Source organism: Lingula anatina, chromosome 6 (assembly GCF_051362555.1).
Source record: "Lingula anatina isolate TDL-2025a chromosome 6, LinAna3.0, whole genome shotgun sequence".
Lineage (NCBI taxonomy): Eukaryota > Metazoa > Brachiopoda > Lingulata > Lingulida > Lingulidae > Lingula > Lingula anatina.
Window position 1 is genome coordinate 13,881,741 of NC_141772.1, and position 26,057 is coordinate 13,907,797.

Here is a 26,057-nt window from a genome sequence, read left to right on the forward strand (position 1 = left end):
TCACAATGATAAAAGGCAGGCCAACCTCAGTGTGGCACTACATTCGGAATTATCTTATCATCGATTTAGTAAATGGAAATGGAAACTGAAAGGCGCTGATAACATAAAATTACATTACGTAAAATTTTCTCTTAATTTTTTCTCAAAAGTGTTAAAAGAAAGCAATCAAACAAAATAGGGACAGGCACAAATAATTTTTAAGAATTAATATTAAAGCACACGATAGGGGAAAATGAAAACATCAAATTAGCCACCCAACTAATCTGTTCCCAGTCTTATCTGATCTACTCAGTGCTTCTCAGCAATATCATACAGATAAACTATTAAGATAACAGCGAGTGAGTTGCATTTAACTAATCCAAAGGCCTGAAACGGTGGGAACAATGGAAGGGCAAGCCCTTTTTATCTTGTCGTCATAGCTGTACCAAAATCTCTCCCCGATAACAATATTGAATTTCACAGCTCAAATGGTTGACGAGAACGACGCGCTTTCAGCACATCTTTTAAAGGGGAAGCAGTTGTTAGAGGCCCTCCTGTAATGTAAGCGGCATGGCTGCATCTCAAGGCTATAATCGTTTTGATCTAACTGTATCTGAAGGACTTTACCAGGATAATGGCGATAGTAAGACCAACCCGTCTCGAGGCGCTTTTGCTACCTGTGTCAGCATCACAAAATACATTGTGTCAATAATCGTGATGCTTTGCATCCTTTTCTGTCTTGTAAGTAGCAAAATAGCGGTCATCGCCATTGCGCAGAATTTCAACCCGAGCAGACCTGACACTATGAACCTTTCAGATCTTGCCGGCTCCGATAATTTCAACCTCACATCTCACAGTGCTCTGAGCGCAGAAAAACAGATTTCGCTGTTAATGTTACTGATCATATTCATCGTACCTTACGGATTTTCTTTGCTCAGATGCTTTTGGGTTGGTGGGTTCAGCTGCACAATAGCCGGTAGCGGCAAGAAACCATGGCCATCGGGAACAGGAGTTTTACTGGTAAGCAAGCGGAATTTAAATGGTGCCAAAATAGTCATTTGGGCTTGACAAAGCACATAAACGATACTGCAGAGATGGTTATATTGTACGTCCGAGTTAATACGGAATAATGAAGCGAAAAAATGTCTTTATGGTCAGTGTTGGACCTGTGATAAACAATATTCTATACTTGTGTTTTTAGAAAAAAAAAATGATTCTCTTTTCCTTATAATGTCAGTATTTATCTTATTGTTCGAAAACGATCAACAACATATCTAAGCATAGTAAGACATTTCTATGTTGATGAGACCCTATTCGTGTTTTAGGGCTTCCTGTCTAGTGCATTTGAAGTGACGGGCTTGTGGCTGTCATGCCTGATTCTGTTCCCGTACATAAACGGGTTTCTCTGCGTCCTAATATCAACAGGCGTGTTTGTGTGGCCCAACATATGGAACGCAATAGAACCGCTTTTAGCCAAGTGCCTCAAATCCAGGCAGATGCAAGAATACACACAGCGACTCCACTTGGACGACGACAATGACGGCACGGGAAGTATTGGGTTCACCATCTACAACATTGTGGTCGCCTTGGTGAGCGTTGTGGGCCTTATTCTTCTCAGCGTTGCTGATATTGCTGGCGAACTGGGAAGCAAAACCTGGGCTATTCCCATTTCAGTACTGCTGCTGTCTTTTGCCTGGTGGCCAACGCTACTGAAGCACCAGTTGCTGAGATCGGACCAGTACCAGGAGGACCCCGAGGACGCCCTAGGCCGCACCCGAGACCGTTATGGACATAAAAAGCCGTACAAGCTTGTACGCTGGAAGTCTGGCATTCTGACCAGCTTGTGGAAGCTTGGGCTGACGCCTTTTATTTTGTGGGTCACTGGGCGTGCTTACCTCAACACGGACGACTTCATTAAGCTGATGTGGGGGCAGAATGCCAAGGACACTGCTTTGCTCTTCAGAAACCACCCTTGCTTCCCGTATTTCCTTGTCAACGTGATAACAAGCTTCGCAGGGTATCTTTTCACGTGGTTTGCGGACGCCATTGACGCTGGATTCGACATCAAGCGTAAACTTTTTAGTGCCATCACGCTGGAGACGTATCTTTCCCTCTTCTTCATCCCTCTGGCACTGGCGACACCTATAGCTGCTCTTGTGGTGGGGGAGTACAGCATTTGTAGCGCACTTCTTGCTGACTTTGAATGCAGATCTCTCACGCCAGGGGAGTTAGGTTACGGCATCCCTGTTATCATTCTACTGTTTACTGTGAATTTGTTCTCTGTTGGCAGGTACATTTTTACCAACAAAACGCTTGTCCTGTCTAAAGAGTCGCAGGTGAGTCTTGTAAATGCATTTGTATAACAAGTAAAACATGCATATGGTCTGAGACTATTCCTTCCATTTGTATAGTATAGGAAAAATCCTGAAATATATTCAGTATATTCACGTCAAACACACCATTGGTGCGTCTTTGGTCTTACACATCGTTACCCACTTTAAATGTGTTTCATTTAAGTATAAACAGGTATAGTTCAGTGCTTCAACTACCTGGGTCACTCTTTGGCATTAATTCACAGTGGTAGTTGATAGATTAAATCTGATTTAGATCAACACAGCAATTTATTTTCTTCAGTTGTTTTGGATCCCATGCTACAATGGCGTGCTTTTGGAGCAGTGGCTGTGGCTGAACAGAAAGACATATAAAACTGACCCAGACACTGAAACTCCTGACAAGGCAAAACAAAGATGCACGGTTTACATGAATACTACCATGTACAATGAGGTAGAGTACCGATTAGTGTTAAAACACGTCATATTGGGGTAAAGTAAGGAATCCATGAGATATGTAATTGACGTCATTTCGGCTCACAGTACCTATAATTACTCAAAGAATAATAACTTTTACTGTTTGGAAAATGCACAGGAACGCATACTGTTTCATGAATATCTTATCAGGACCATGTCCTATAAATTCAGCTATTTAATATACAAATGCTAAACTAGCACATCTTTGATTACCTCTGTGTACTTTTAGAAAACATTAGCTTTCATCAAATGATGGCTGCAAAGATAAGAAAAAAGATATTTATATGAAAATAATCGTCAGTATTCTATATTAAACTTTAAACTAGAGCGCGGAGGAAATGAGCCAACTTCTCGGGTCCATAAAAAACGTGCGAGACAACCGGAGCGAAACTTCTCCAAAGTTCCACTCGCACATATGGCTTGACGGTGCGTTCGACACCAAGAGAAAGGGAGACAACCTGGGCAGCAACGCGCTACGTCTTATTACTTTGCTGAAGGCAGTGTTTGGTGAGTTATTCGATACCTATTAGCTGTCATTTATTTTAGCTTATATATACTTACAATTAACGGATATTCAGTTTAAAGTCAAAATGCACATTTAACAAAAAAGATCAAGATTATATAAGCAGGCCTCACACTTACTGATCCCCAGCTATTTCCCCAAGTACAAGTAAACATCTGTTATTAGATTTACCAAAAGGTTATTTATTTTGCATCAGATATTGAACTTCGACACGAGTCGTACGAATTCCGCAAATCAAGAACCAGCTACGGGATGAGACTGTCTTGGCAGTTTCCCCTGTCGCCAGGCAAACAACAAAAGGTCAGGGAGTTGAAAAATGAAGACCCCAAGGACTACGTCATGAGCTTCACCGTTCACCTGAAAGATAACCGAAAGGTAGAATGAAAAAGGCTTGTACAGTCTGTATATATCATTAACGTGCTTGTCAGCATGTATATATTGTTGAAGTACATGCCACCATGTTAAATGTACATATGCCCACTGTCCATGATTTACCCCCAACTAGAAAACATTCGGGAAACGTAATAGTAATTTAAAAAATCAAATAATTTCTTAAAGGCAAGTCCTATTTTTACAAATTTCTTTCTTGAGTTGGCATGTCTATCTTTTCCAGAGGGCATTATTCAACTTGTAAAAATTCTATGTAATTATTAAAGTCCATGTACATGTATGTTTCCCCCTTCAGTGCGTACCCAAGTTGGCGTTTTCTGTATTCAAAAATTAGGTGAAGAACAAGAAACGGTGGAGTCAGATCATGTACCTGTCTATGATCGTGGACTATCTGACTGGGAAGCCCAGACCAGGATCAAATAGCCCTGACGCCATGAAGAAATGGACACAAAGTAAGTAACGGTAACGCACCTGCGCATACGATATCAAAAAGCAGTGTTAGTTAGAAATGTACCCATATTTTGAAAATCAATTTTGCATATTTCAAAAAAATGTTAATAAACAATTCAACTACAGAACTTTTTGGTACTCCGACAACTTTCTTGATTCTACTTTATCTAGATAAAAGCTTCATGAAATGCTCTCTAAAATCTATCTATTTAATCGGTTATGATAAAAAAGTAAACAGATGAGTACAATAAAGGCGGGTAAATTAGAAGGAAATAACAGGTATCTTAAGCTTAAAAACGTGTATAAAACGTATATAGTATAGAAGAGAACATAAGCGCCTCACTGTTACAAGGATGGAAGACATTGATTATTATATTTCCAGCCCTACAGGACACATTCATCTTGGCTACCGATGCTGACGTCAAATTCAACTGTGACTCAGTGGAGGCCCTGCTTGACGTCATGATTCGCGACGACAGCAAGCACGTGAGTGCAGTCTGTGGCAGAACACAGCCACTGGGATCCAAAGTCCAACCTATCGTTTCTTATCAGGTCTTTGACTATGCCATTGGCCATTGGCTTCAGAAGGTAAGTATCATGGACGTAGTGTACAAGTATATGCTCGATTTATATTGAGATACGCACAAAAGGGACACAATCTACACATGATTATTGTTTTTTTTTCCAAAAATTCTCGAGTACTATACCAACTCTCTACGTTGGTATTCACTGTATAGACTCTACCGTATCGACCACTTCTTTCGAACCTTACTGCATAAACGTTCTTGGCATTTCTTTCTATCTATATATTTCAAAAACGCCTTTGTTGCAATATCATGACATATCATATAAGGTACGTAGTATACAATATCCCAAATTCAAAACATTCAAGTGTATATATATATATAATAGATCTTAACTGAATATGTCATCAGTGTGCCAACCACATGCTGGGCAGTGTACTGTGTGCCCCAGGGTGCTTCAGTCTGTACCGTACCTCGGTGCTCAGGAAAGTTGTAGCAGAATATGGAAGCAATACGAACGGTGGCTTTGAGTTTCTGTGCAAGGACATGGGAGAGGACAGATGGCTGTGCACACTTATGGTGGGTGTTTGAAAATTATTGCTAATATTTGTCATCCTAACCTCCCGTTGTAGAAATGAATGAATTTTGAGAAAGAGCAATTTAAGAAATATTTTGAAATATAATTTTTAAAATCTGCCTACAAAGATGTTGTCAATTTGATACCGTTGTATCAAGTAAATCCAAACTACGAGATGAAAAACCCTTCTATGAATGAATGTATAGGTCAAACAGGGCAACCATCTTGAATACACCGGCGCTGCCGAGGACAAAACTTTCTGCCCAGAAACATTCGAAGAGTTCTTCAAACAGAGGCGCCGCTGGATTGTCTCTACTATAGCCAACATGTGGTTGCTGCTCAGTGACTATGGCAGCATCTGCGCCAAGAATGAGAGGATATCTCGACCATTTATTCTGTACCAGGCGTTCCTAATGGTCTCCACTCTGATTGGGCCCGCTACTGTGATCCTGGTGGTGGCTGGTACGTTTTGGCTAAGTGAATTTTTCTGCTTATTTGTTTTTTTTTGTTTGTTTGTTTATTTTGTATCGTGATATTTATGCTGCATTCGATTGTTTTTTTGTATGTTTCAAAATCGTACAGAACAGCACACAAAAATACACCAATAGCTTATAACTGCTTATTTATTTATCTATTTGATTAACTGTTTATTTCTTCAATTTTAAAATTCAGTTAAAAATCATTACTAAAAATCGTAAAAATAACTCCTCAAAGGTTGGCCATTGAGTCAGAACAACTGTGAGCATATGTGTATCAAAGACACCTTTACGCTTCAGATTAATATATAACCAACCTACAGGCCCGATAAGCAAATCTCTCCCGAAAAAATTTTCTAAAATGTTCCACAATTATTCAAATGTTCTTCAACAATCCAGGCGGTTTGCAGTATAGTTATGGCGTCAACGACATAGCGCTGGCAATGGTCTTCGTAGCCATCTCTGTTTTCTACTTGGTGGTGTGTTTGTTTACTAAACACGATACTCAGATAATGGTAGGTTATGCTTTATATTGTTCTGCAACGTTAGCCCACGAGCTTTAGTTTCGATGGGTGTCGGCTTTTTCAGTTTCAACTCTGTATGTTGTGCACGTAAATATGGCAATAAGATTATATATATATATTATATATATATAATCTTATTGCCATATATATATGTGTGTGTGTGTGTGTGTGTGTGTGTGTGTGAGCAAAAGTGGATATTTGGATATGACTGAGGTAGCCAGCCTCGGGTTTGAAACGTTTTAAGTTTTGTGACGTACGTACATGTTGCTGACGGCCGTGGGGATTTAGGTATAAATTGTATTGAGATATTTAATGTAGTATATTAGTTTGGGCTTGTCATGACGTGCGCCATCTAGTGAGCATGTAAGACAGAAGCACATGGTTCAGTAATAAAGTCAGTTGTGAAGATATTACATTCACTTTACTCAAATACATAGAAAGATCATTTATTATTATTAGTAGTAGTAGTAGTAGTACTGTGTTTGTTATTTCGCTCCGCTTTGAAGCACGATATTCGAGCGTGACAGTAACAGTTTGTCTGTCAATTAAAGTTTTGTCACTTTCAGTCACACCTGGTGCAATTATTGGTTTTATGCAAGAAAATGTTTATTTTACGAGCATTCTTGTAACCATTTTCATCCTCGTGACATTTGCAGCTAGCCATAGTCCTCAGCGCGGCTTTTGCCCTGGTAATGGCAGCAGCCTTTATAGGCACCATACGCCAGCTGGTCAGCGAGTACGGCGACCTGGGCACCATCCTGGCCACGGAGACTGATAGTAAGTGGTCAGAGGCATTGACCAGGGCTTTAAGTGTAACGTTAGGGGGATAAATTAGTGCACAATATTTCTAGGAAACTAGATTCTAATATCTTCAAATTATGAAGAATAAATATAAAGCATAAGAGTAACAAAAAAAAAGTCGTTTAGATACTATGTGATCTGATTTCCATTGGTGCACTAGTCTGTTTTCTTATGTATTCTTTAATAAAAAATACTATTGTATATTTAAAGGGGCGCCATACGGGCAGTTATAATGTATATACATTTTCAAATATTTCACATGTACAAAAACGATTGTGGCGTCATTGTTTTAATGTTGTTCGGAATGAAGTCAGTAGCGACAGGCAAAGTTTGTCTTTTTCAGATCCCTGGGAGCTTCCCATACCTGTAAGCTCACTGTACATCACTGCAATCACCGGAATGTTTATTATTACCGCCGCCCTCCACCCGACGGAATTCTTCGACGTAGTTCACGGTACGTCAAACCTGCAATGCCCATACGTTTACTTGGATTATAGACCACGCCTCATTTGCCATATGGCAAATAATGTACATGAACGCGTTGCATATCAAAAGCATTTCGTAGGTATTATTGTTTATGATTCATTAAAGATGCATTTGAATAATAGCTAAAATATTGTAAAAAATAAATTAGTAATGCAAAAGGTGATTTAACAGACGAAAGTGCAGAGCGATATGAATTAATGCTGAATAATCATTGCATTTCAGGTTTAACATATTTGTTTTTCCTACCCGCTGGATATCTTTTCCTTACAATATACAGTATATGTAATATAACGGACCAGTCTTGGGGTGAGTAGTACATTAAGGGCATATTTTACAAATTAATAATGACGAAAAGGGTTCGAAGTACTTTATATTGAACACCGTTTACGTACTCCGATTTATTTTCCAAATATTCAATTTTTGTTATACTTAGTTTTCCAATCCACCTTCCTCTATTATTATTATTATTATTATTATTATTATTATTATTATTATTATTATAAGTTTAATCCCTTCTTTATCTCTCCCAGGCACACGTGAGGGTAAAAAAGCGGGACCTGGTGGGGGGTCCACTTGGGAAAGCATCATGGCGTTCTTCAAATCTTGCTGGTGAGTCAACTTGGCATTTGGGATATTTTTCTTACACGGTTAAGTTGTATGTTATATGGTTTAAAGTATCTTTGTTGGGCCAAACAGATTTCACCTACTATTGAAAAGTGGGGACATTTTTAATATTTAATATAAGTGTTCTCATATGAGAATTGCATTCAGACAAAGGCGGGTAGTTTTTTTTACAGTTATAATAATTCTTATTCTTTTTAAAGATTCAGTAAGGCACAGAGGGCTATATCGTCTATATATTTTAGCTGTCCCAGGCCACCTGTGCCCCAAGTCGAGACAGCCACGGTGAAAGATGAATCCTCTGATGAACGCACGAGCAACTACTCGACCATCAGCCGAGAGAGTAAGCGTTCGAGTAAGTGGTCTTCTAAGTATCATCGTATTTTCTTTCTGTAAAGAGGCACCAAAGACATGTTTTTGGTGTTTTTCGTGATATTTGCACTGTCCTCGCTTAGAGTAAACAATGGTATGTTTGCTCATATACATGTATGTGTATCTTGGATTCCCAATATACCTAGAGCATTGGTCACAAAACCTTTATTCTAATTCAGGCAAAGGCCGACCCATGACAGTTATACTGGAAGACGAGGATAGTTCTGATGACGAAGAACAGGACCCATCTACCGAAGAGAAAATCAATGCGAAGGACTGGCTCTATTCGCAGTTTTATCAGGGAGAGATAAAGGTTTGGGTCGTGTTTTACCGCCATTCTTACCGTATTTATTGTTTTTCGATCATTTTAATCTGCTACAGCAATTTGTTTAAGATTTAAACATTAATCAATAGGCTGTCTTGTGTTAAGAGCCCCGGTTTGTGTACTGGTAGTTTTTATTTGAATCCATTGAAGGTCTATATTGAAAGTCTTTCCGAGTCCACATTTAGACCACATTCATCAGTGTTAAAAAAGTTTTCTTTTCAACCTGATTGATCATTGATGTCTGTTTGACTATTTCTGCCTCCAGTTTGTCTGCTTGTAAACACGTTGTTTTAAAAATTTAATTTTTAGGCATGTGCGTCCTACTTTGTGAAGTTAGGTTACGGGGATATCACGTTCATTGCTGGCATGGGAAGAGAGGTTAGTCGTGTGTTTGCAAGCATGCGTGCGTGCATGCGTGTTAGAACATCATTTTAAAATTGTGCGCCATATTTGGGCAGAAAATCATTTTTACAGAAACTTTAACTCATAGCATATCAAAGAGATTATAAGGAATCTCCTATTACTCGATTTGTTTTTAATGGACTTGTCATAAAAGTTCACGTCACATATCCCAACAATTGTGTTTTGGATATTGTTTTCATTTGCATCTTTGCGTTTAGATTATGTAAACACTATAAAGAAAATGTCCTTATCGAACAGAAAATATGTAGAAAAAAAAGAGATGTTAAGGGGCATATATATATATATATATATAGTGCTTAAAGGATACTGAACAGTTTCTTATGGTATACTAACTGCATACAATTGTTCACCTTAACTCGTGATAGGAGGTGAGATCTGTAGGGATAGTGAAAGAGGACCACATCGACGACGCTTTGGCTGAAATTGCACGATTACCAGCCTTTGAGATTGATCCCTGGCTGCCTCAAACAGACGTATTTATATTTTTACAACTATTTTACTTCGATAATCTATACGGTGTCTTGTACGATAACATATAATATATTGAAGTAAATTTTTTCTCTGTGCAGTTAAAATGGTAAACTGTTGGTTTACTTGCATTTGTCATTCATTCTAGGCGAAAAGAAATATTTGAATATCTCTCACCGTTTTTATATTTAGGAGGAGAAGCTATTGTGGATAAAAAAGGTTGGTCTCATGGACTACAAAAAACCGCTGTTGGAAAAATTTGATGACCTACCAAAGACGACTGAACTTAGCAAACTAAGAATTAAATATGGCATCCACAAGCCAGGTAAAACTCCAACTCATTGTTAAAGACTAGCACAGGATAAATGATACTACAATTGGCTCTGAGGAACCCAGTACTTCCTCTTCTACGTAGTTGTAAAAAAAAAAAAAAACTTCACAATTCTAGGAATTTTTTCGCCCATGCGGCCCTCAGTTCACATGGTGTGTTTGTCTTCGTCTTTGATTGTACATACGCCGGACCGTGTTTTATTCTAAAGCCTCTCCTTGAGCCTTTCCATACCCCTGGATCTTAACTGCCAAGGCCTCGTATACTGTAAAACATTTTAAGTTCTTTGGCATCCAGATTTCCATGCAGTATGACAAAACCGAACTATTATTAATATAAACCATTTCCTAAATAGCTTGAGAGAAATTCAACTTCTGCTTTTTTTCTTTCTTTTCTTCATTCATTTTGCGAGTTTATAATTGGCACTGTTCAGATTTTTATCTAAATATCTAAATTATTCACCTGTTTGTCTTGAAGAAACCACTTCCTGGAGTGAGCCCAAATGTCATTGTCGATATAGAACCTACATGGACGTTGTAGTGGTGAGAGAGAGAGAGAGAGAGAGAGAGAGAGAGAGAAAGAGAGGTTGGGGGGGGGGGGAGAACACTCAATTGTCAAATAATTTTCTATATACGAATTGCAAACCATTACAGGTCACCTTAAACGACTCTACTATGTTATCCAAAAGTTACGAGAACCAACGGAAGGTGCGTAGCTCCCAAGGGCGTGTTTCACTGATTGCTTCGTTTATTTTAATAAATTAAAAATAGCTAACATGACATAATAATTATAATTATCGTCCTGTAACTGTATTTGTCACATGTAGTAAAGCACAATTTCAGAATACTACGCTGGCATTAGTTTCATCTGTATTTGATGTTGAAAATTAAAATTAAAGTGCAATCTATTTCAGCTGAGAGTCGGAGTATGGAGGTACGCCAAGAGGTCGCTGAGTACCAAGACACTCCTCTCTCAAACGATGAAAGCGCCTTCTGGCAACAGCTGGTGGAAGCAAGATTAAAGCCAGAACCAATGTTCAAAGAAAAGAAAAGAGAACTAGAAAGTAGGACTCCTAATATTCAAACAGTCAAATGGCTGGAATGAAAATGAATCATTTATCTTTGGTTGCATTAATATTAAGTTCGATTGAATAGTTCCACAAAAATCAAATCTGAACTTCGACGACATTAGATGATTTTACTCTTATGGTTTAATCTGATTAAATCTGAAATCTCGCCAAGTAAAGATTGCAAGGTTATCGTTTTATAGGCAGCCATTTCAATTGCGAATCCGATATATAAATGTTAGTAACACTAAATCCGACAGAAATGCAGATGAAGCAATTCTGTAGTCTATTTATCGTCGGCAGGTGAGTTGGTAGATCTCCGCAAGACGGCGCTGATGTGGTTTGCTGTGGTGAACACACTGTGGCTGACCATTTTTCTGACTCTCGGGAGTCTGGGCAGAACTGATCCCACCAAGCCGAACTTGTACGTGTTTGGTAACAACCCGTTAGGTACGTAGTGAGTGCATTAAGTGTGTATTGGTGCGCGTGTACAAACATAATTAAGTACTGGTAGGCACGACTGGTTGAGATACACTTTTTTTTCTTTTTTCCTTCTTTCAAACTTTCGTTTGAAATAATTGATTGTCACTCTGTTAAATCTGTTCGTTCAAAACAAATATTTCAAGTATATTTTGTTGTCATATGAAATATTTACACTGAAAACGAATGCCATGAATTTCATTTTAGGTTTGGTGTTTTTATTCATCTTCTGCATCCTCCTAATAATCCAGTTCTTCGCCATGTTAGCACACCGTTTGCTCACGTTCGTGCACATTATCGCTCGCGCCAAGTTTAACTGTGGAAAACGCCCGGATGATGACGTCACCAGCAGCAATGGACAGACGGTGCAGATGGAAGAGGAAGATTATGCAGAAATAACGCGATAATGCTCGAGAAAAAATGAAAATCGAGTCACACCAGGCAAACAAGGGAATGGATGTGCATGAAAATAAATTCCGATTATGAGCTTTGACATATTAATTTTAAAGCATGTAGCCATTGACTGACTTGCACAACGGTTTCGACCAATCTGTATATACTGTATGTCAGCTAGTAAAGCAGAGATCAACAATGTTAGTTGAGATAGACTCCAGAAATCGTGAATTTAAATATGCACATGATTATTTTTTTTCATTTAATTGTTGGGGTTTTTTTATTTCAGGCTGTTCATTGTAACTTTTTACGACACATGACTCGATCACACTGTACGTTTTATTTCATGTCGAAAATGTATGCGGTGCGCCTCAGGTCGACGCACATGCTAAGCCCCTGGCTTCACGCCCTGTAAAGACGGTATATAACGAAACTGAGGGTCCGTGTAACTGAGAGTCCGGCTTCCATTTAGTTATAATGGTTAGGGTTAGCCTGACCAAAGTGAGTCAAAGTCTAGGGCGAGGCTTGTCTGTACAAATGAATGGTAAGCGGACTCTCTATTATTGGGGTCCCCATTTCACGTTACACCGGTGGCTAAGCTTGAAACCTACGCTGTAAACCGGATTTGGAAATATTTGTATGTGTGTGTGTGTGTGTGTGTGTGTGTGTGTCATAGGCGTTAGCAAGATGTCAAGATTATCAACCAGCATCCTAAATTACATGTATCGTATAAGACATCAGTTAATCTCGCTATTTTTTTTCTTGTAAAATTGCTTTCTGAATAATCATCTTACTCATAAATAAACACTACAGTATCAACATTTAGTGCTTTTGTGGAATATATGTTTTCTAAGCTACATGACATTTGTAGGCGTACTGAGACGTGCAAAATATTAACCATTTCAATCAATGTCGAAGTGGAGACAAAATGCATTTTTGAATAGTTTTGGTCTAATGACTGGTTGTTTTTCTATCCTCCTATCAAAAATCTTTTATGCTCGCAAAATTTTAGTAATATTTGACGGGAAACAAAGTTTCACGCTAAAGTGTTACAATCCATCAAATCTGGCAGTTTCCATGAGATCTTGGACAGATCAAAAATTCACAAAGTCATAACTGTCTATGCACGTTTCTGTTTTACTTACTCAACGAATAACAAAACATATATTAATATTCAAAGGAAATTCAAGACTGCATCAAAAATGATAAATCGACTCTAATCATAATTGATGGAAGTGTTTCACACTATCATTTGTGCAATTCAGCATCTAGACGACTTCCATGAATGATACAAGCAACTTACTAGTACAAGCCTGCAATGCATAATAGCATACGATGACGTTTATGAAAATTTGATCTAGTCGGATTGGATACAGACAAAACACACAAACACACAACATACTCTATGTATATTAGTGCATGACCTTTACGTGCCCAAAGATCAACAAAATGCTGTCCTTTTATTTCATAATTTGAATTTTTAGTCAGGTTGGATATTCGCGGACAAAGTTATTTCTCTGAGCGGTGTCCACATCCTTATTGAAATTTTTATACGTATCTGGCGGGTAACAAGCGTGTATCCTTGGGTATTTTGGAAGAATGCTATATAAATATCCGGATGTCAACTACTAACCATTACGAAATTTAGTTTGTTTCTTAGTGTTTTTCATATTACCAATGCCCCTATGATATATGCATGGTAGGAAACAAGTGTTTATCTGCCTAACGGTAGCTAGAACCCTTCCCAATGGCAAGTTAAGGTCATGTAATGATGTGGATAGCACTAAAGAACAAACTTTACTTGATAAAGAAAAATGTATCAAAATAATGAATATATTTACTATTCATATTAATGAATGACACGTTAGTAACAGTTAGTGCCCTTAGTGCAGGAGACAATACGAAAAGCGGGTTAAGTCTGATTGATTGATTTGTTTAAAGAGATTTAAAAATCTCCAAATATTCAGTTTAACAAAGTCGAAGTGGTTATGGAGGTCGTAAATCCGTATAATTTAATATGGCCACCCCCTGCCTTCGCACTATATAGGTCACACAGGCAGTATACTGGCGCTGTGCGGACAGTGCATGGCAGATGTACGGACAAATGTATTCTAGGCTATTTGTATATTTCTTTGTGCACAGCTTTGCCGCGCAGTGCCAGTCTACCTGGTCCACCCGAGCAAATGATGTGATGGTTGTCCTCTTCCCCAGTGTTCTGCCAGTAAAATTGTGCATAGCGAAGTTATTTATCAATTTGGTCTGGAACGACATAGCAAGTATTTGATTGGTCTAGACCAGGCAGCTTTTATTTAGGACCCCATTCCCATACCTAGATCGATCGATAAGGTTCGACCCGTCTCCGAGGGGATTCTCGCTACATTACATACAGATTACGCGACTTTGATGTCTGGCACTCCTACTAAAGCTGTTAAATGATAGTTAATCGCCCCCTAACAGCTTCAGTAGGCGTGTCAGACACCAGGGCCGCTTAATCTGAATATAATGTAGTGAAAAACCCCTCGGAGATGGGTCGATACAGCTAGATCGATCTAGGTATGGGAATTGGGTTTAGGAGAGCACGTATATTAACAGCGCGGAAGGAACACATTAGAATTTCGTCGCGTTAGATAGACGGACACAGGCAAGTGATTCAGACGGACAATTGCAAACCTCGAACGTGTCACCAGTGAAATATGAAGAACATATCAAACAAAATCTTATTTTTCTGCATTCTCATTCCATTCATATTCACGGACACAATCTACAAATCGCGATCGGCAACATTCAAGCTGTTTAAAGATTATAAATTGCCAGACAATTTATTGACAACCGTCACGCGCAGAGGACAACATATGTCAAAACGTTCTTGCAGTATGGATTGTCTCAGGTAAGTATTCCTTGCGTACTGTGTTCGATATATTATAAAAATTGATATCCATTTTTTTACCACACATGTGGCAAGTTATGTCAAATTCTCAATGTTAAGCAGGTAAATTAAGCACGTTCTTAAATTAACACATGGCCTTAATAATAGCTTTAATCCAAAGATTTTAAAATATTATCTTAAGACTTACTTAAGCCTGCATTGGACATGGTCGTGTTAAGAAAATAGATTATCTTGGTTTTAGGCTATGTCTTTCTCAGGTGAGTATTGAACAAAGCCCAATTTGTTAAGTTTGAATTTGTCACTCTTTTCAGCACCGAACTACATATTGCATATGTGGCTTTTCGCGAGTGTCGCTTTTTGCAAGTTTTATTAGACACATGTTAATTTTTTATGTACAAGGTTTTATTGGGCCACACTTTCATCCTTACCCTGTTAAGTGCATCTATATAATGTAATGGCAACAACGTAAAATGATATCCAACTAAGGCAAACACAAAATTCTAGTCAATGGACTTAAGCAGTAACAACGTAAGCGACCAAGCCCCTTAGCAAAATGAAAAAAAAAATTGCAACAATATTTCAGCCATATTGTTGCAAACTAAGTTTTCTGCAACGACTTTGCAAGTAAAATTTTATTGCTGCTAATTTGCAGCCATACTGTAAAAAATTTGCAAGAAGGACTGGCAGTGTGCGGCAATTTTGCGGCAAATTCGCAACGAATTCGCAGCAGGCCTGATATTTTGCATATTTTTAAGGGGCATTTCATTTTCCTCCCTTGTGTTACTACATTACTGGGCGAATCATCATTTTCAACATCTTATCTTGTTTATTGAGAACATGTGTGTTCATTGTGTTTTGAAATGTACAAAAATCAACCAGAAGTAACATTTCCTTAAAAAAAACTTCTGGCCCTAGGTATGTACCGGTATAAACGAGTTGGCTGCATTTGTTGATTTCATGATTTTATAGAACGTTAAAGCTGAAAAAATAGCATTGCGGACAAATTTATTTATTTATTTATTTATTTATTTATTTATTTATTTATTTTTATTTTTTTTGCATATAACACTCAAACTAAATTTTATTTGCATTTTCTAAATTCAGAAAGTTATGTTAACATCAATACATGACTGTCAAATAATGGCGTTTCAGTAGTTGCAATGAAAGATCACATATGATCATGGCTTCTCCTAGGTACTTTCATTTATACATGTAGTTAAATTGATGTAATCTGCAGAACATGAAATAGCATTATGTGTTTGGTCAGCTGTACCTGTCATTAAAAGTTAAATATACCAGAGAATATTAGTTAAGATAATCACTGATTGCAATTAACCTAAGATGACAGGAGATCAAGCTGGGGGTGAACAAAAGCTAGTCTAGTTTTTTACACTATTAATATAATGTGCATGTACAAAAATGAAATTACCAGCAGAACTAGCCATCTCAAACAACAATGGGGCACTTGCAAGCCATTGCCTCAGAAACAACATGTTGTCAAGCCAGTAAACGAGACATTTCAAGTGTGTACTGAGAATTCACTGTTCACGCATATAGAATATGAATTAAGGGTAGTTAAAGGTGTGGAGAATGTAAAGGAGAATGTTGAGGAGACTGCAGAGCGCGCCTCTTAATTACTGTTAATGACTGCTTACATAAAAATTTCAAAACATTTACTTTGACTAAATTCTGTACAGACATGGTCAATAAAATGCCTGTTAGAACATTTAGCCCGTAAGACTAGCAGGCTTTTAGCTTTTTTGCTCAAACTTTTACTAGTTATTTTAATGTGGATTATTTTAGAGCTGGCTGGGACGTGTGCAAGGCAGTAAACTTTCAAGCGGATGAACGTTTATGTACATTATTACCCGTACAGAAAAATGCCACAAATCCTGCAGTCCCGTCTGTTGGCACTACGTACATGGAGCCTAAAATTGGTGAGTTGTTCACTGACCAAACAATTTTGTGTGTGACACACCTCGGGCCCTCACGGTTAAAACGTAATAATGAAAAGAAGAACATATCACGTAATCACTGTTACTTCAGTGAGGTCAATCCAAATGAAGCATTTAACGAGGACATCTTAGTGTTTTATACCCCCGTCACACTAGAGGCAGAATGAGCAAGAATGCCGTCGGAAAGACAATTCCTGGATATTATTCGAAGAGCATTCTAAAAATTCCGAGTGCATTCTAAATATTTTTACCCATTCTTGTGGCCGGTCCGAATGATTTGCTCATGTTAAAAACTTTCGAAGTGCATTTCAAGTGGAAAATTATCGAATGGCATTTGAATAGTATTCTTACTGCACTATGACCGGATTCTAAATATTCTCACGGCATTCCGACAAATTCGAAACATTCTGATCACATTTGAGGGACATCCGAACTGGCAAGACACTTCAAATCCTGCTAGAATGAGCCGGAATGCTACTCGAATGCATCTCGATGGCTGCCGGAATCCTCTTCCGTCAGCAATCGAACTACACTCGTACGACATTCGAAGTGTATCGATATTCCTAGTTTTCCAACTACATTCGAGCTGCATTTGAGAGATGATACAGCCAAAAATTTTCACGAATCATTCCAGGCGGATTCAAGCGCATTCTGAGTATTCCAACGGCATTTAGGTTCTATTTGAAATTTCTTCCCGAATGTAGTACGAATTTTGAAAATTCTTCATTCCGGTTTGTTCTGCTTGATTCCTGCTGATTCCGATAAGTGTGACGGGGGATTTATTGAGGTATACATGTAATCCCGCGTTCTTACTTCAAATGGCAATACAACGTATATTTGAGAAACTCTCCCCATCTGAACCTGTCCCTAAGGGCCTGTCTTTATCAGCTTGTCAGCCAGTCGCCTGGACCTCTCTCCTCCGTACAGCCCAGTCTAAAGTGTTATGTGGTATACAAATGAGGATAAACAACCCAGTCCAAATATTTAGTTTTTTAGTCACTGAAACATTTCTGTATATTAAGGCTGGAATGATGAGACGTGCCTTCGTTATTATTGATAAAAAAAGAGGTGGCATTGTACGGTTAAACGCGTCTTTTTGTTCATCCGATTCAATGAAAAAACGTTGTTCATCGTAGTCAAACAAACCTACCTTTCAAAGCTTATCTGTACACCTGTTATGTCAACAATATAAACAATATAAACTTTTTAAAAAAACTATGGCAGTTTTTCAATAGCTTTGCCTCTTTCTTAGTAACTGCGAGGGGTTGTATATACTACTAAAGATATACACGATACACCTGCATGCAAAAATGAGGTCTAAAAAGAGTTTATCAACTGTAAGGATAATGATCAAGCAATAAAAAGAAAAGAATTATAAATATGAACCACTCTGTTAGTATTTCGATCATGTTAAAAGCAGAATCAAGAGCCAGATTTGGTGCTAAGATTCTGGCAACATTAATGCTTTTTGAGGACCTATTATTTTGACTGTTACTCGCATATCACCCAAGTTTAGAAATTTAGGCTGAATGGATAATTATATCATTTTTTCAGATTTTAATAGTTCATTTGACACTGTAATGTGCAGAGCAAATATTAGCGTGCGACAAGTGAGATAACCCGCACGAAAATGCAGTAGTATCGAAGTAGCAAAGAAGCATTAAAGCAGTAGTGGTGTGGAGCATATTTGCAGTAGAAATGCAGCATAGCCTACTGCAATTCTACTTCAAAAATTACATAGGGTTGTACAGAGGAGGAGCATTAATGCAGTAGATTAGCAGCATGATAGAAGCATGTTTCAAATATGCTAATTAGCTCCCACATCGAAGCAGATTTGAAGCATGTTTGCAGTATGATTGCAGTAGTCTACTGCGCTGGAGTATCTACTTCGTTTTCGTGCGGGAAAAGCTGATAATCTCAATCATCTTGATATAAACTGTGAAAAAGAAAACAAACTGCTATCTTATTATGTTATTTTCACAGCGTTGCGATCATGTACAGAATGGAAAAGTGTGTACGGAAGCACAATCAGTGGCAGTCACATGATAGACCCCGACGGCCCAGAAACTGGTCTAGAACCCTTCCCGGTGTACTGCGATTTTCAAGAAAACCCACCTGTGGCCAAAGTCTACCACAATAAGGCAGAGGTCACTGTTAATGGATACATAGAACCTGCCTCTTACCACACAGACATTGATTATGGTAAGATATAAAAACTTGCTTGATCTTAAATATGTTTTGTTAATTTATCTTTTCTTTTTTTTAACCAGAGTATGTGAGATGCTTTATTGTCTCCGGGTATTGTACCGCCAGATGGAGTAAGCGCATCTGTATGGGAAACATAACAAAAAGGGAACACCACCTCTAGTGTTGTTCTTGACAAGCTCTACAAAATGCAATAAACAAGAGTTCTCAAACTTTATTTTTTAGAAAATTAAAACTGATAACAAAATTGTGTGGAAAAGTAAAAGGCCAAACCCAAGGTTACGGTAAAATTGTAAAATTAAGATAATACTTCTCATCCAAGTTCAATAGTAAATATAAGAGCTTGAAAATTTGCAAAGTGCAGTTCCTGGTGAAAAGTACTAGTAGGTCAAAGGTCGATTTCAAGGTCACAGTAGGTTTACCAATATGACTTCCTATTTAAGTTCAGTAGTAATTAACTTTGTGCATATCTCTAACTTTGGAGAGTGAAGTTCATGGTGAAAAGAAGGTTAAATGTCAAATTCAAGGTTATAATAACATTGCCAACATATGACGTCTTATTCAATGTCAGTAGTAAATGTGGGCATATCTCTGTCAGATTTGGAGACATAAGGGTCAGGAAATTTGCAAAGTGCGGATCACGATGAAAAATAGGTCAAAGGAAAAATTCAAAGTCACAGTAAGATTGCTCAAGTTCAAGTTCAATAGTAATTATTGGTGTATTTCTCCTAGTTTTGGAGATATAGGGGTCAGAAATTTTGACAGTGCAGTTCACAGTGATAAGTAGGTCAACGTCAAATTCAAGGTGACAGTAAGATTGCCAATATATGACTTTCAATTCAAGTTAGTATTTGGAACGAATGTCACCTGTACAAAGTAATGGAAAGCGGACTACAGTTGCTGGCGGACTTACATTCCTGTTAAACCTGGACTAAAACCATGAGCACCAACAGCGCTATATAACCGTCGGTTGATTCCGCCCTCATTTAACCATCAATGCTGTTGTGCACGGAGTTGTGCGTCATGCCTTACCTCGTGATTTGACGAAAGTGCAGTTTTAAATGTAATTTTGGCTATCGAGTGATTGATTTATCCTTTGGCATGTCACCTTAGGTCATATAAGAACCTTGTGGAAGGAGTTTATATGTGGTTTAGGTAACCTATGCTTGTTTATTATTTAAATTTAACTGTGACAAAATGAAATTTTGAAGTTTCAGAAGTCACAAAAGGTAATACAGTTTAAGGAGATCTGATATTATATCTTCGTGCACAAATGTACAGGGGGGGGGGGGGGTATCATGTCAAGCATACTTATAAGTAAAAAGTGTTCCACTTTGATGAAAATTCGCGCCCCTTTGCCTTATGAAATGCATACGGTTTCTCTTTCCCAGAGTTGCCCAAGGCACAAATGCTGAGCATCATCGAAGCGTCAACGAACTGCAGACAGTTTTTAAAGGTGAAATGTTATGGATCCGCTCTCTATGAGAAACTTCAGTCACGACATAATACCTACTGGAGTTCACGCGATGGCGAGAGGATGCTCTACTGGGGCGGAGGAGATCCGAGCGGATGGGGCTGCGCATGCGCTCTTGATAATTCATGTGTTGGTGAGCATTTTGTGCATTGTATCAAAAACAGCGACTACTTAATTTTTAACATGTAATGTCACCATAAAAATATCATCTACAATTCATTTGAGCAGATATATTAGGATACCTACCCACCAAAATGATAATTTCTGACCATTTAGTCTAAAATGCTTTGGCAGGATACCAATTACCATACCCTAAATGGTTGCATGCCACTGTGTATTTTCGACACAATGGGCTCTGATTGCATTGTCAACACCAAGTGCAAAAAAATCTAAAAACAAGAACACAGAATTGAGTCGAACTAGCAGTTCCAGCCTGTAATACCACTTTTCTCATATTTCCTGTGGCCTGAGATACCATATCCGTCATTTTGTTACCCGTCTTGCGAGACAGTTTTATATATAGAATGCTCTGAAATAATGAAAGAAATAAACAATCTAAAACCCAGCCAAAGCGAAGGCTTCATATGAATCAATATGTTTTCATTGCAGGTGGGTTGGACTGCAACTGCAACGCAAACGACTTCGCCTGGAGAGAGGACGAGGGCTACGTCACGGACAGGACCAAGTTACCCGTGTCTCAGTTATATGCAGGAGATACTGGTGGCCCCCTCGAAGTACTATACATCTCTATAGGGCCCCTTGAATGTGTTCTCTAGACGTTACTTGAGACACGTCTGTCAAGGGCCAGTCACCTTTACAAAGTTTTGCAAATTCTGAAAATATTAATTCAAATACAAAGCTTTTACCAAACGGCCATTCAGCAAATTAGTAAAACGAAACATAGTCTGGTGAACATCTCGATCAAAGTATGTGAGAAAAAATATTTTACAAAAATATTATTATCACGTTTTTTTAAAGGAACCTGATTTTTTACCAACCTGGCCCCTCGGAAAATATATAGTAACAGAAAAATAAAGTAAACTTATGGGACAAAAACTGCAGAAACAATACATCCAAAAGCCACCAAAAAATTAAATTTTGTATATATCTGATCACACATGACGTACACAATGGCTTTTATCCAAACAATGCTACTCAATAAATTGAAAGCAAAACAAAATACACAGTTTGACAATTCAAGGGATTGGCGTTTTTATAACTGCCATGGCATAGGCGACAGCAACGCCTGCAATGAGAACAGGCACAATGATACAAATATTTTGAGGTACTGTCGCACAGTATCTGTATTTAAAAATCAAGGGTGTCAGGAGGGTCCTGACTCTCCCTTCAGTTTTTTAAACAATCGCACCAATGGTCTCCTCTTGAAATTTGAATTTTGAATAGCTGGATCATAGCTCAAACTTTACAAAATTGCGCCGTTTTGCCTTTGGCCTCTTTAATACAAACATTTTGGGGACCCTTCGGTGGGCCCCGAACCCCACGCCAAAAGTGGAAGGGATGGGAAGCTGACCCTAACCCCCCCCCCCCTGCAAGAAATCCTGGATCCGCCCCTCAAGTTATGGCCTGCAATTAGTTCACCAAATTTTATGGATTTTTAGATTTTGGTGATGATCCATTGATAAATAAATCAATTGATCCATTATGCAACATTTTGATAAAATAAATGTACCAAGAAAGATATGATTAGATTTTGAATTTGATCTGTTGGTTAATTATTTAATAATTTTCAGTTAGGTAGCGCGTAAATTTCATGAGATTTTTAGGATAGGTCAAAATATGCACAAAATAAGTGTGAGTTAGATTTTGATGGTAATGAATTATGTAAAGATTTCGATGAAATTTTTTGGATAGGTCACGAAGGGGCCAAGAAAGATAGAATGAAATATTGGGGATGATTAATTAATTAATTTGCTATTTATTATTTTATTATTTGTCTTGGCTGAAGTTGTGCTTTCTGAGTGCTTTTTTACCCTTGTTTTTGTATATTATAATTTTTACCCTTGTTTTTGTATATTATTATTTTTTTGTTTGTAAGTAGGCACAAAAAAGGACATGTACAAATAATTTTAAATTGAACAAAATATTTTTACACATGCTATTCAATATTATGCCTACTGCACAGACGCACGACACTCAAACCCAATATAGAGGTGCATTCACATGCTTAAGTATCAAAAAACAAAATTGAATATTTAAAAGTTGCACTCAATTTTTTGAAATGAGTATAGAACAAAAATCAACGGCTGTCTCAATTTTACCATTACATAAAATTTTTACCATGTTTATTCCATTATGTATGAAGTCTCAAATCAATGGTCATATAATTTTAATTTTTTGTATCATGTTCCAAATATGTTGAAGTGAATCAGTCATGGTAAACCATAGCTGGCATAAGGATGTCTTTATAAATACTTAAACTCAGGGGGGTTTACATCATGGCCAAAACATAGGTAACATTTGTTCTCCAGAAAAAATGTCCAAAATATGTTATTCATCCCCATGCATTTGGTGCAATAGGTATCGAATTCTGTTATCAACTAAAACGTATACAGTGTTTTCACGAGTAGTATGACACTTCTGGCAAAATTTTATGACCACATATAAAAAACTTTTTAGATGATTCTTTTGCTGTCAGCATACTATGGGCGACCAAAAGGGCAAAAATTCATGTCGTCGATTCAGTTATGTTTCGTCGATTCACTGCCTTCCCATCGATTCAGTTTCAAGTTTAAACGATCCTGGCATAAATTCAACATCTACTTTCGTCAATTCAATTGTCAAACATTTCTCATCTATGGTGTATTAAAACCAATGCTGTCACTATTTTCGTCGATCGTGTACCTAATCTCGTCGATCGTCAAACTGTTTTCGTCGATCGTGTAACTATTCTCGTCGATCGTCTAATCTCGTCGATCGTGTAACTATTCTCATCGATCGTCTCATCGATCGATCGCCAGAGGGCGCTGCGGTAGCAACACGTGCTTCTGTCTGTCAATCACGCGGTAATTTTTAACTCGGCCAGCCATGGTCAGAGTTAAGCACAACTAGAAAATAATGTCCCTACAACCGAATGTCTTTTAATTATTAACAACTAAAATTGAAATTGTTGAGAAAATGTTCTTATTTCACTAGCAATCATTTTGTTGTCTGCCATTTTGATAGTCATGTGATAGGCCAATGTGCTACCGCAGCGCCCTCTGGCGATCGATCGATGAGACGATCGACGAGAATAGACGATCGATGAGAATAGTTACACGATCGACGAGATTAGACGATCGATGAGAATAGTTACACGATCGACGAGATTAGTTGGACGATCGACGAGATTAGACGATCGACGAGAATAGTTACACGATCGACGAAAATAGTGACGGCATTGGTTTTAATACACCGTAGATGAGAAATGTTTGACAGTTGAATTGACGAAAGTAGATGTTGAATTTATGACAGGATCGTTTAAACTTGAAACTGAATCGATGGGAAGGCAGTGAATCGACGAAACATAACTGAATCGACGACAGGATTTTTTGCCCTTTTGGCCGCCCATAGTATGCTGCATTTTTCCTTTTTTAATATTCAGTGACAAACAAACTTACATTGTGCAAAATACAATTAATCACTCTATACAGAAAATTCTTTAAACTTGCAGAAAAAATAAAAAAAAAGAAAACCAGTGCTAATCAATTTTTCAAAGTGAGTAAAACACTTCTACAGCTGAAAGTTTTGCATTTGTGATGGTAAAATATGTTCCTATTTGGGGTTGGATGAACAATTTTTTATTCTCCATGGTTCCAGGACATTAAAACTTTGATACACACTTCATCATGTGGGACCTTAAAATAAACATAGTTCCTAATCTGTGCAATAAATATTTTAAGAGCATGCCTGGGACATCATTTCCACTTCTACGTTGGGTTTTGGTGATAAAAGTTTTTTTTTTTTCAAAATTTTCTATCATTGTTCTAAGATATGACAACAAGACTATGCAGTATATGGTACCTAATGTAATTAAAACTTATCACAGAATTGAAATCTCTTGAAAATAATCGAAAAATAATACTAAAACACTCAGAAAAATGTACGTAGCTCAACATCAAACGGTTAATAGATGCTCAGCTGTGTTGGTGGCATATTTGGGAATGCTCCACAATAACAGAGATTTTTACCACAGACGTCAGAAATAAAATTCTTTATGCTTTTCTTCTTCTGCCCTTTTGCAAATGAACATTTTCTGTTGCATATTCTGTAAGGTCCATTCCTAAGAATTTCATTTCACTAGAAAAGAGGGCGTTAATAAGCAGGGGCTGCTTTGCATTTGGTGCTTCATTTTTCATGCCATTAACAATTGTGCCAAATGCTACTGGTGGTTTCACTGAAAAATGAGGATCAGAGAGGCGATACCGCCTCCGGATATAGTACCACCAGCTGGAGCAAGCGCATTCATATGGAATCCCCCCCCCCCCCCCAAAAAAAAAAGAGACACCACCACCACCAGTCTTGTGCTTGACAAGCTCTATAAAATGCAATCAACAAGAATTCTCAAAAAAATATAACCAAAAATGGTACAATCAAAATTCAGTTCATCATAAAAAGTAGGTCAAAGGTCAATTTCAAGGTCACACTTAGATTGCCAGTATATGACTTCCTATTCAATTGCAATAGTAACTTTGGACCTATCTCTGCCAGTTTTGGAGATAAAAGGGAACAAAAATTTGCAAAGTTCAAATCAGGATGAAAAGTTGGTCAAAGGTCAAGTTCAAGTTCACACTTAGATTGCCAGTATATGACTTCCTATTCAAGTTCAATAGTAACTATGGACCTATCTCTGCCAGTTTTGGAGATAAAAGGGAACAAAAATTTGCAAAGTTCAGTTCATGGTGAAAAAAAGGTCAAAGGTCAATTTTAAGGTCACAGTAAATTGCCTCTAATGATTTTCTATTCAAATTCAATAGTAACTATGGGCGTATCTTTGCCAGTTTTGAAAGTAACGGTTCCCGAATTAGAGACAGTTTTCAGTTTCGGTATCTTATGGCCGCTACTCCCGTGAAAATGCACTGATTGACCCCAAATTCACAGAGATAAAAGATGACCCGAAGGATAACACTTTCCAATAGTATTATTGGTTAAGTCTGTATAGTTACTGAATATCAGCGCAAATAATTTTTTTTTTTCGTAAAAAATTTCGTTTTTTCGAAAATTTTGGCCCGTTTGACCTTGAAGCAAAGGTCAAAGATCAAATCCAAGGGCATATTTGAAATCTCCACATATGACTTTCGGTCAGCCGTCTGTAGAAAATTTTCCCATAATTCCTTCGGTAGGGTAGATAATTGGCATTGAATTTTCAAAAATTTTGACAAGGGTGGATTTCAACGAGCGTCACACTGAGGTCAATGCACCGACTGAGACAAAAAAACTGGGGTTCAAGTTGAGGTTATATGTGACCTAAATCCAAGAGATGGGGACAGGGGTCCTTGCAGTCTAGCAGGAGAAGCGGTAACGGTG

The 26,057-nt window shown here is 37.8% G+C and overlaps 2 protein-coding genes and 1 long non-coding RNA gene across 6 annotated transcripts in view; all 3 read left to right on the forward strand.

Moving 5' to 3' along the window:
• Window positions 1-22,235, forward strand: part of LOC106151928 (contactin-associated protein 1-like) — a 142,241-nt gene extending 120,006 nt beyond the window's left edge. For 3 of the 4 annotated variants that reach the window (XM_087016402.1, XM_087016403.1, XM_087016404.1), the window contains 2 exons: window positions 20,452-20,667; window positions 21,144-22,235. In XM_087016402.1, coding sequence (XP_086872528.1) covers window positions 20,469-20,667; window positions 21,144-21,310 — 366 coding nt within the window. In that variant the 5' untranslated portion in view covers window positions 20,452-20,468 and the 3' untranslated portion in view covers window positions 21,311-22,235. Of the gene's footprint in view, window positions 1-19,809; window positions 20,216-20,451; window positions 20,668-21,143 lie in introns of those variants that run through there. The other variant, XM_087016405.1, reaches the window with a different exon arrangement.
• On the forward strand, window positions 241-12,838 carry LOC106151906 (uncharacterized). The gene is made up of 23 exons (XM_013525346.2): window positions 241-999; window positions 1,305-2,315; window positions 2,614-2,763; window positions 3,113-3,293; window positions 3,506-3,684; window positions 4,034-4,151; window positions 4,532-4,737; window positions 5,085-5,252; window positions 5,457-5,712; window positions 6,126-6,241; window positions 6,907-7,027; window positions 7,395-7,505; window positions 7,760-7,843; window positions 8,068-8,146; window positions 8,404-8,513; window positions 8,710-8,843; window positions 9,165-9,233; window positions 9,644-9,751; window positions 9,939-10,071; window positions 10,728-10,781; window positions 10,988-11,137; window positions 11,444-11,590; window positions 11,828-12,838. The coding sequence occupies exons 1-23, from the start codon at window positions 550-552 to the stop codon at window positions 12,025-12,027; spliced, it is 4,335 nt and encodes a 1,444-aa protein (XP_013380800.2). The 5' UTR covers window positions 241-549; the 3' UTR covers window positions 12,028-12,838.
• LOC147761190 (uncharacterized) lies at window positions 16,696-19,068 on the forward strand. Its single transcript, XR_015334997.1, has 2 exons — window positions 16,696-16,837; window positions 18,839-19,068. It is a non-coding gene; the product is annotated as an uncharacterized LOC147761190 (long non-coding RNA).
• Window positions 22,236-26,057: the final 3,822 nt, after the last annotated feature.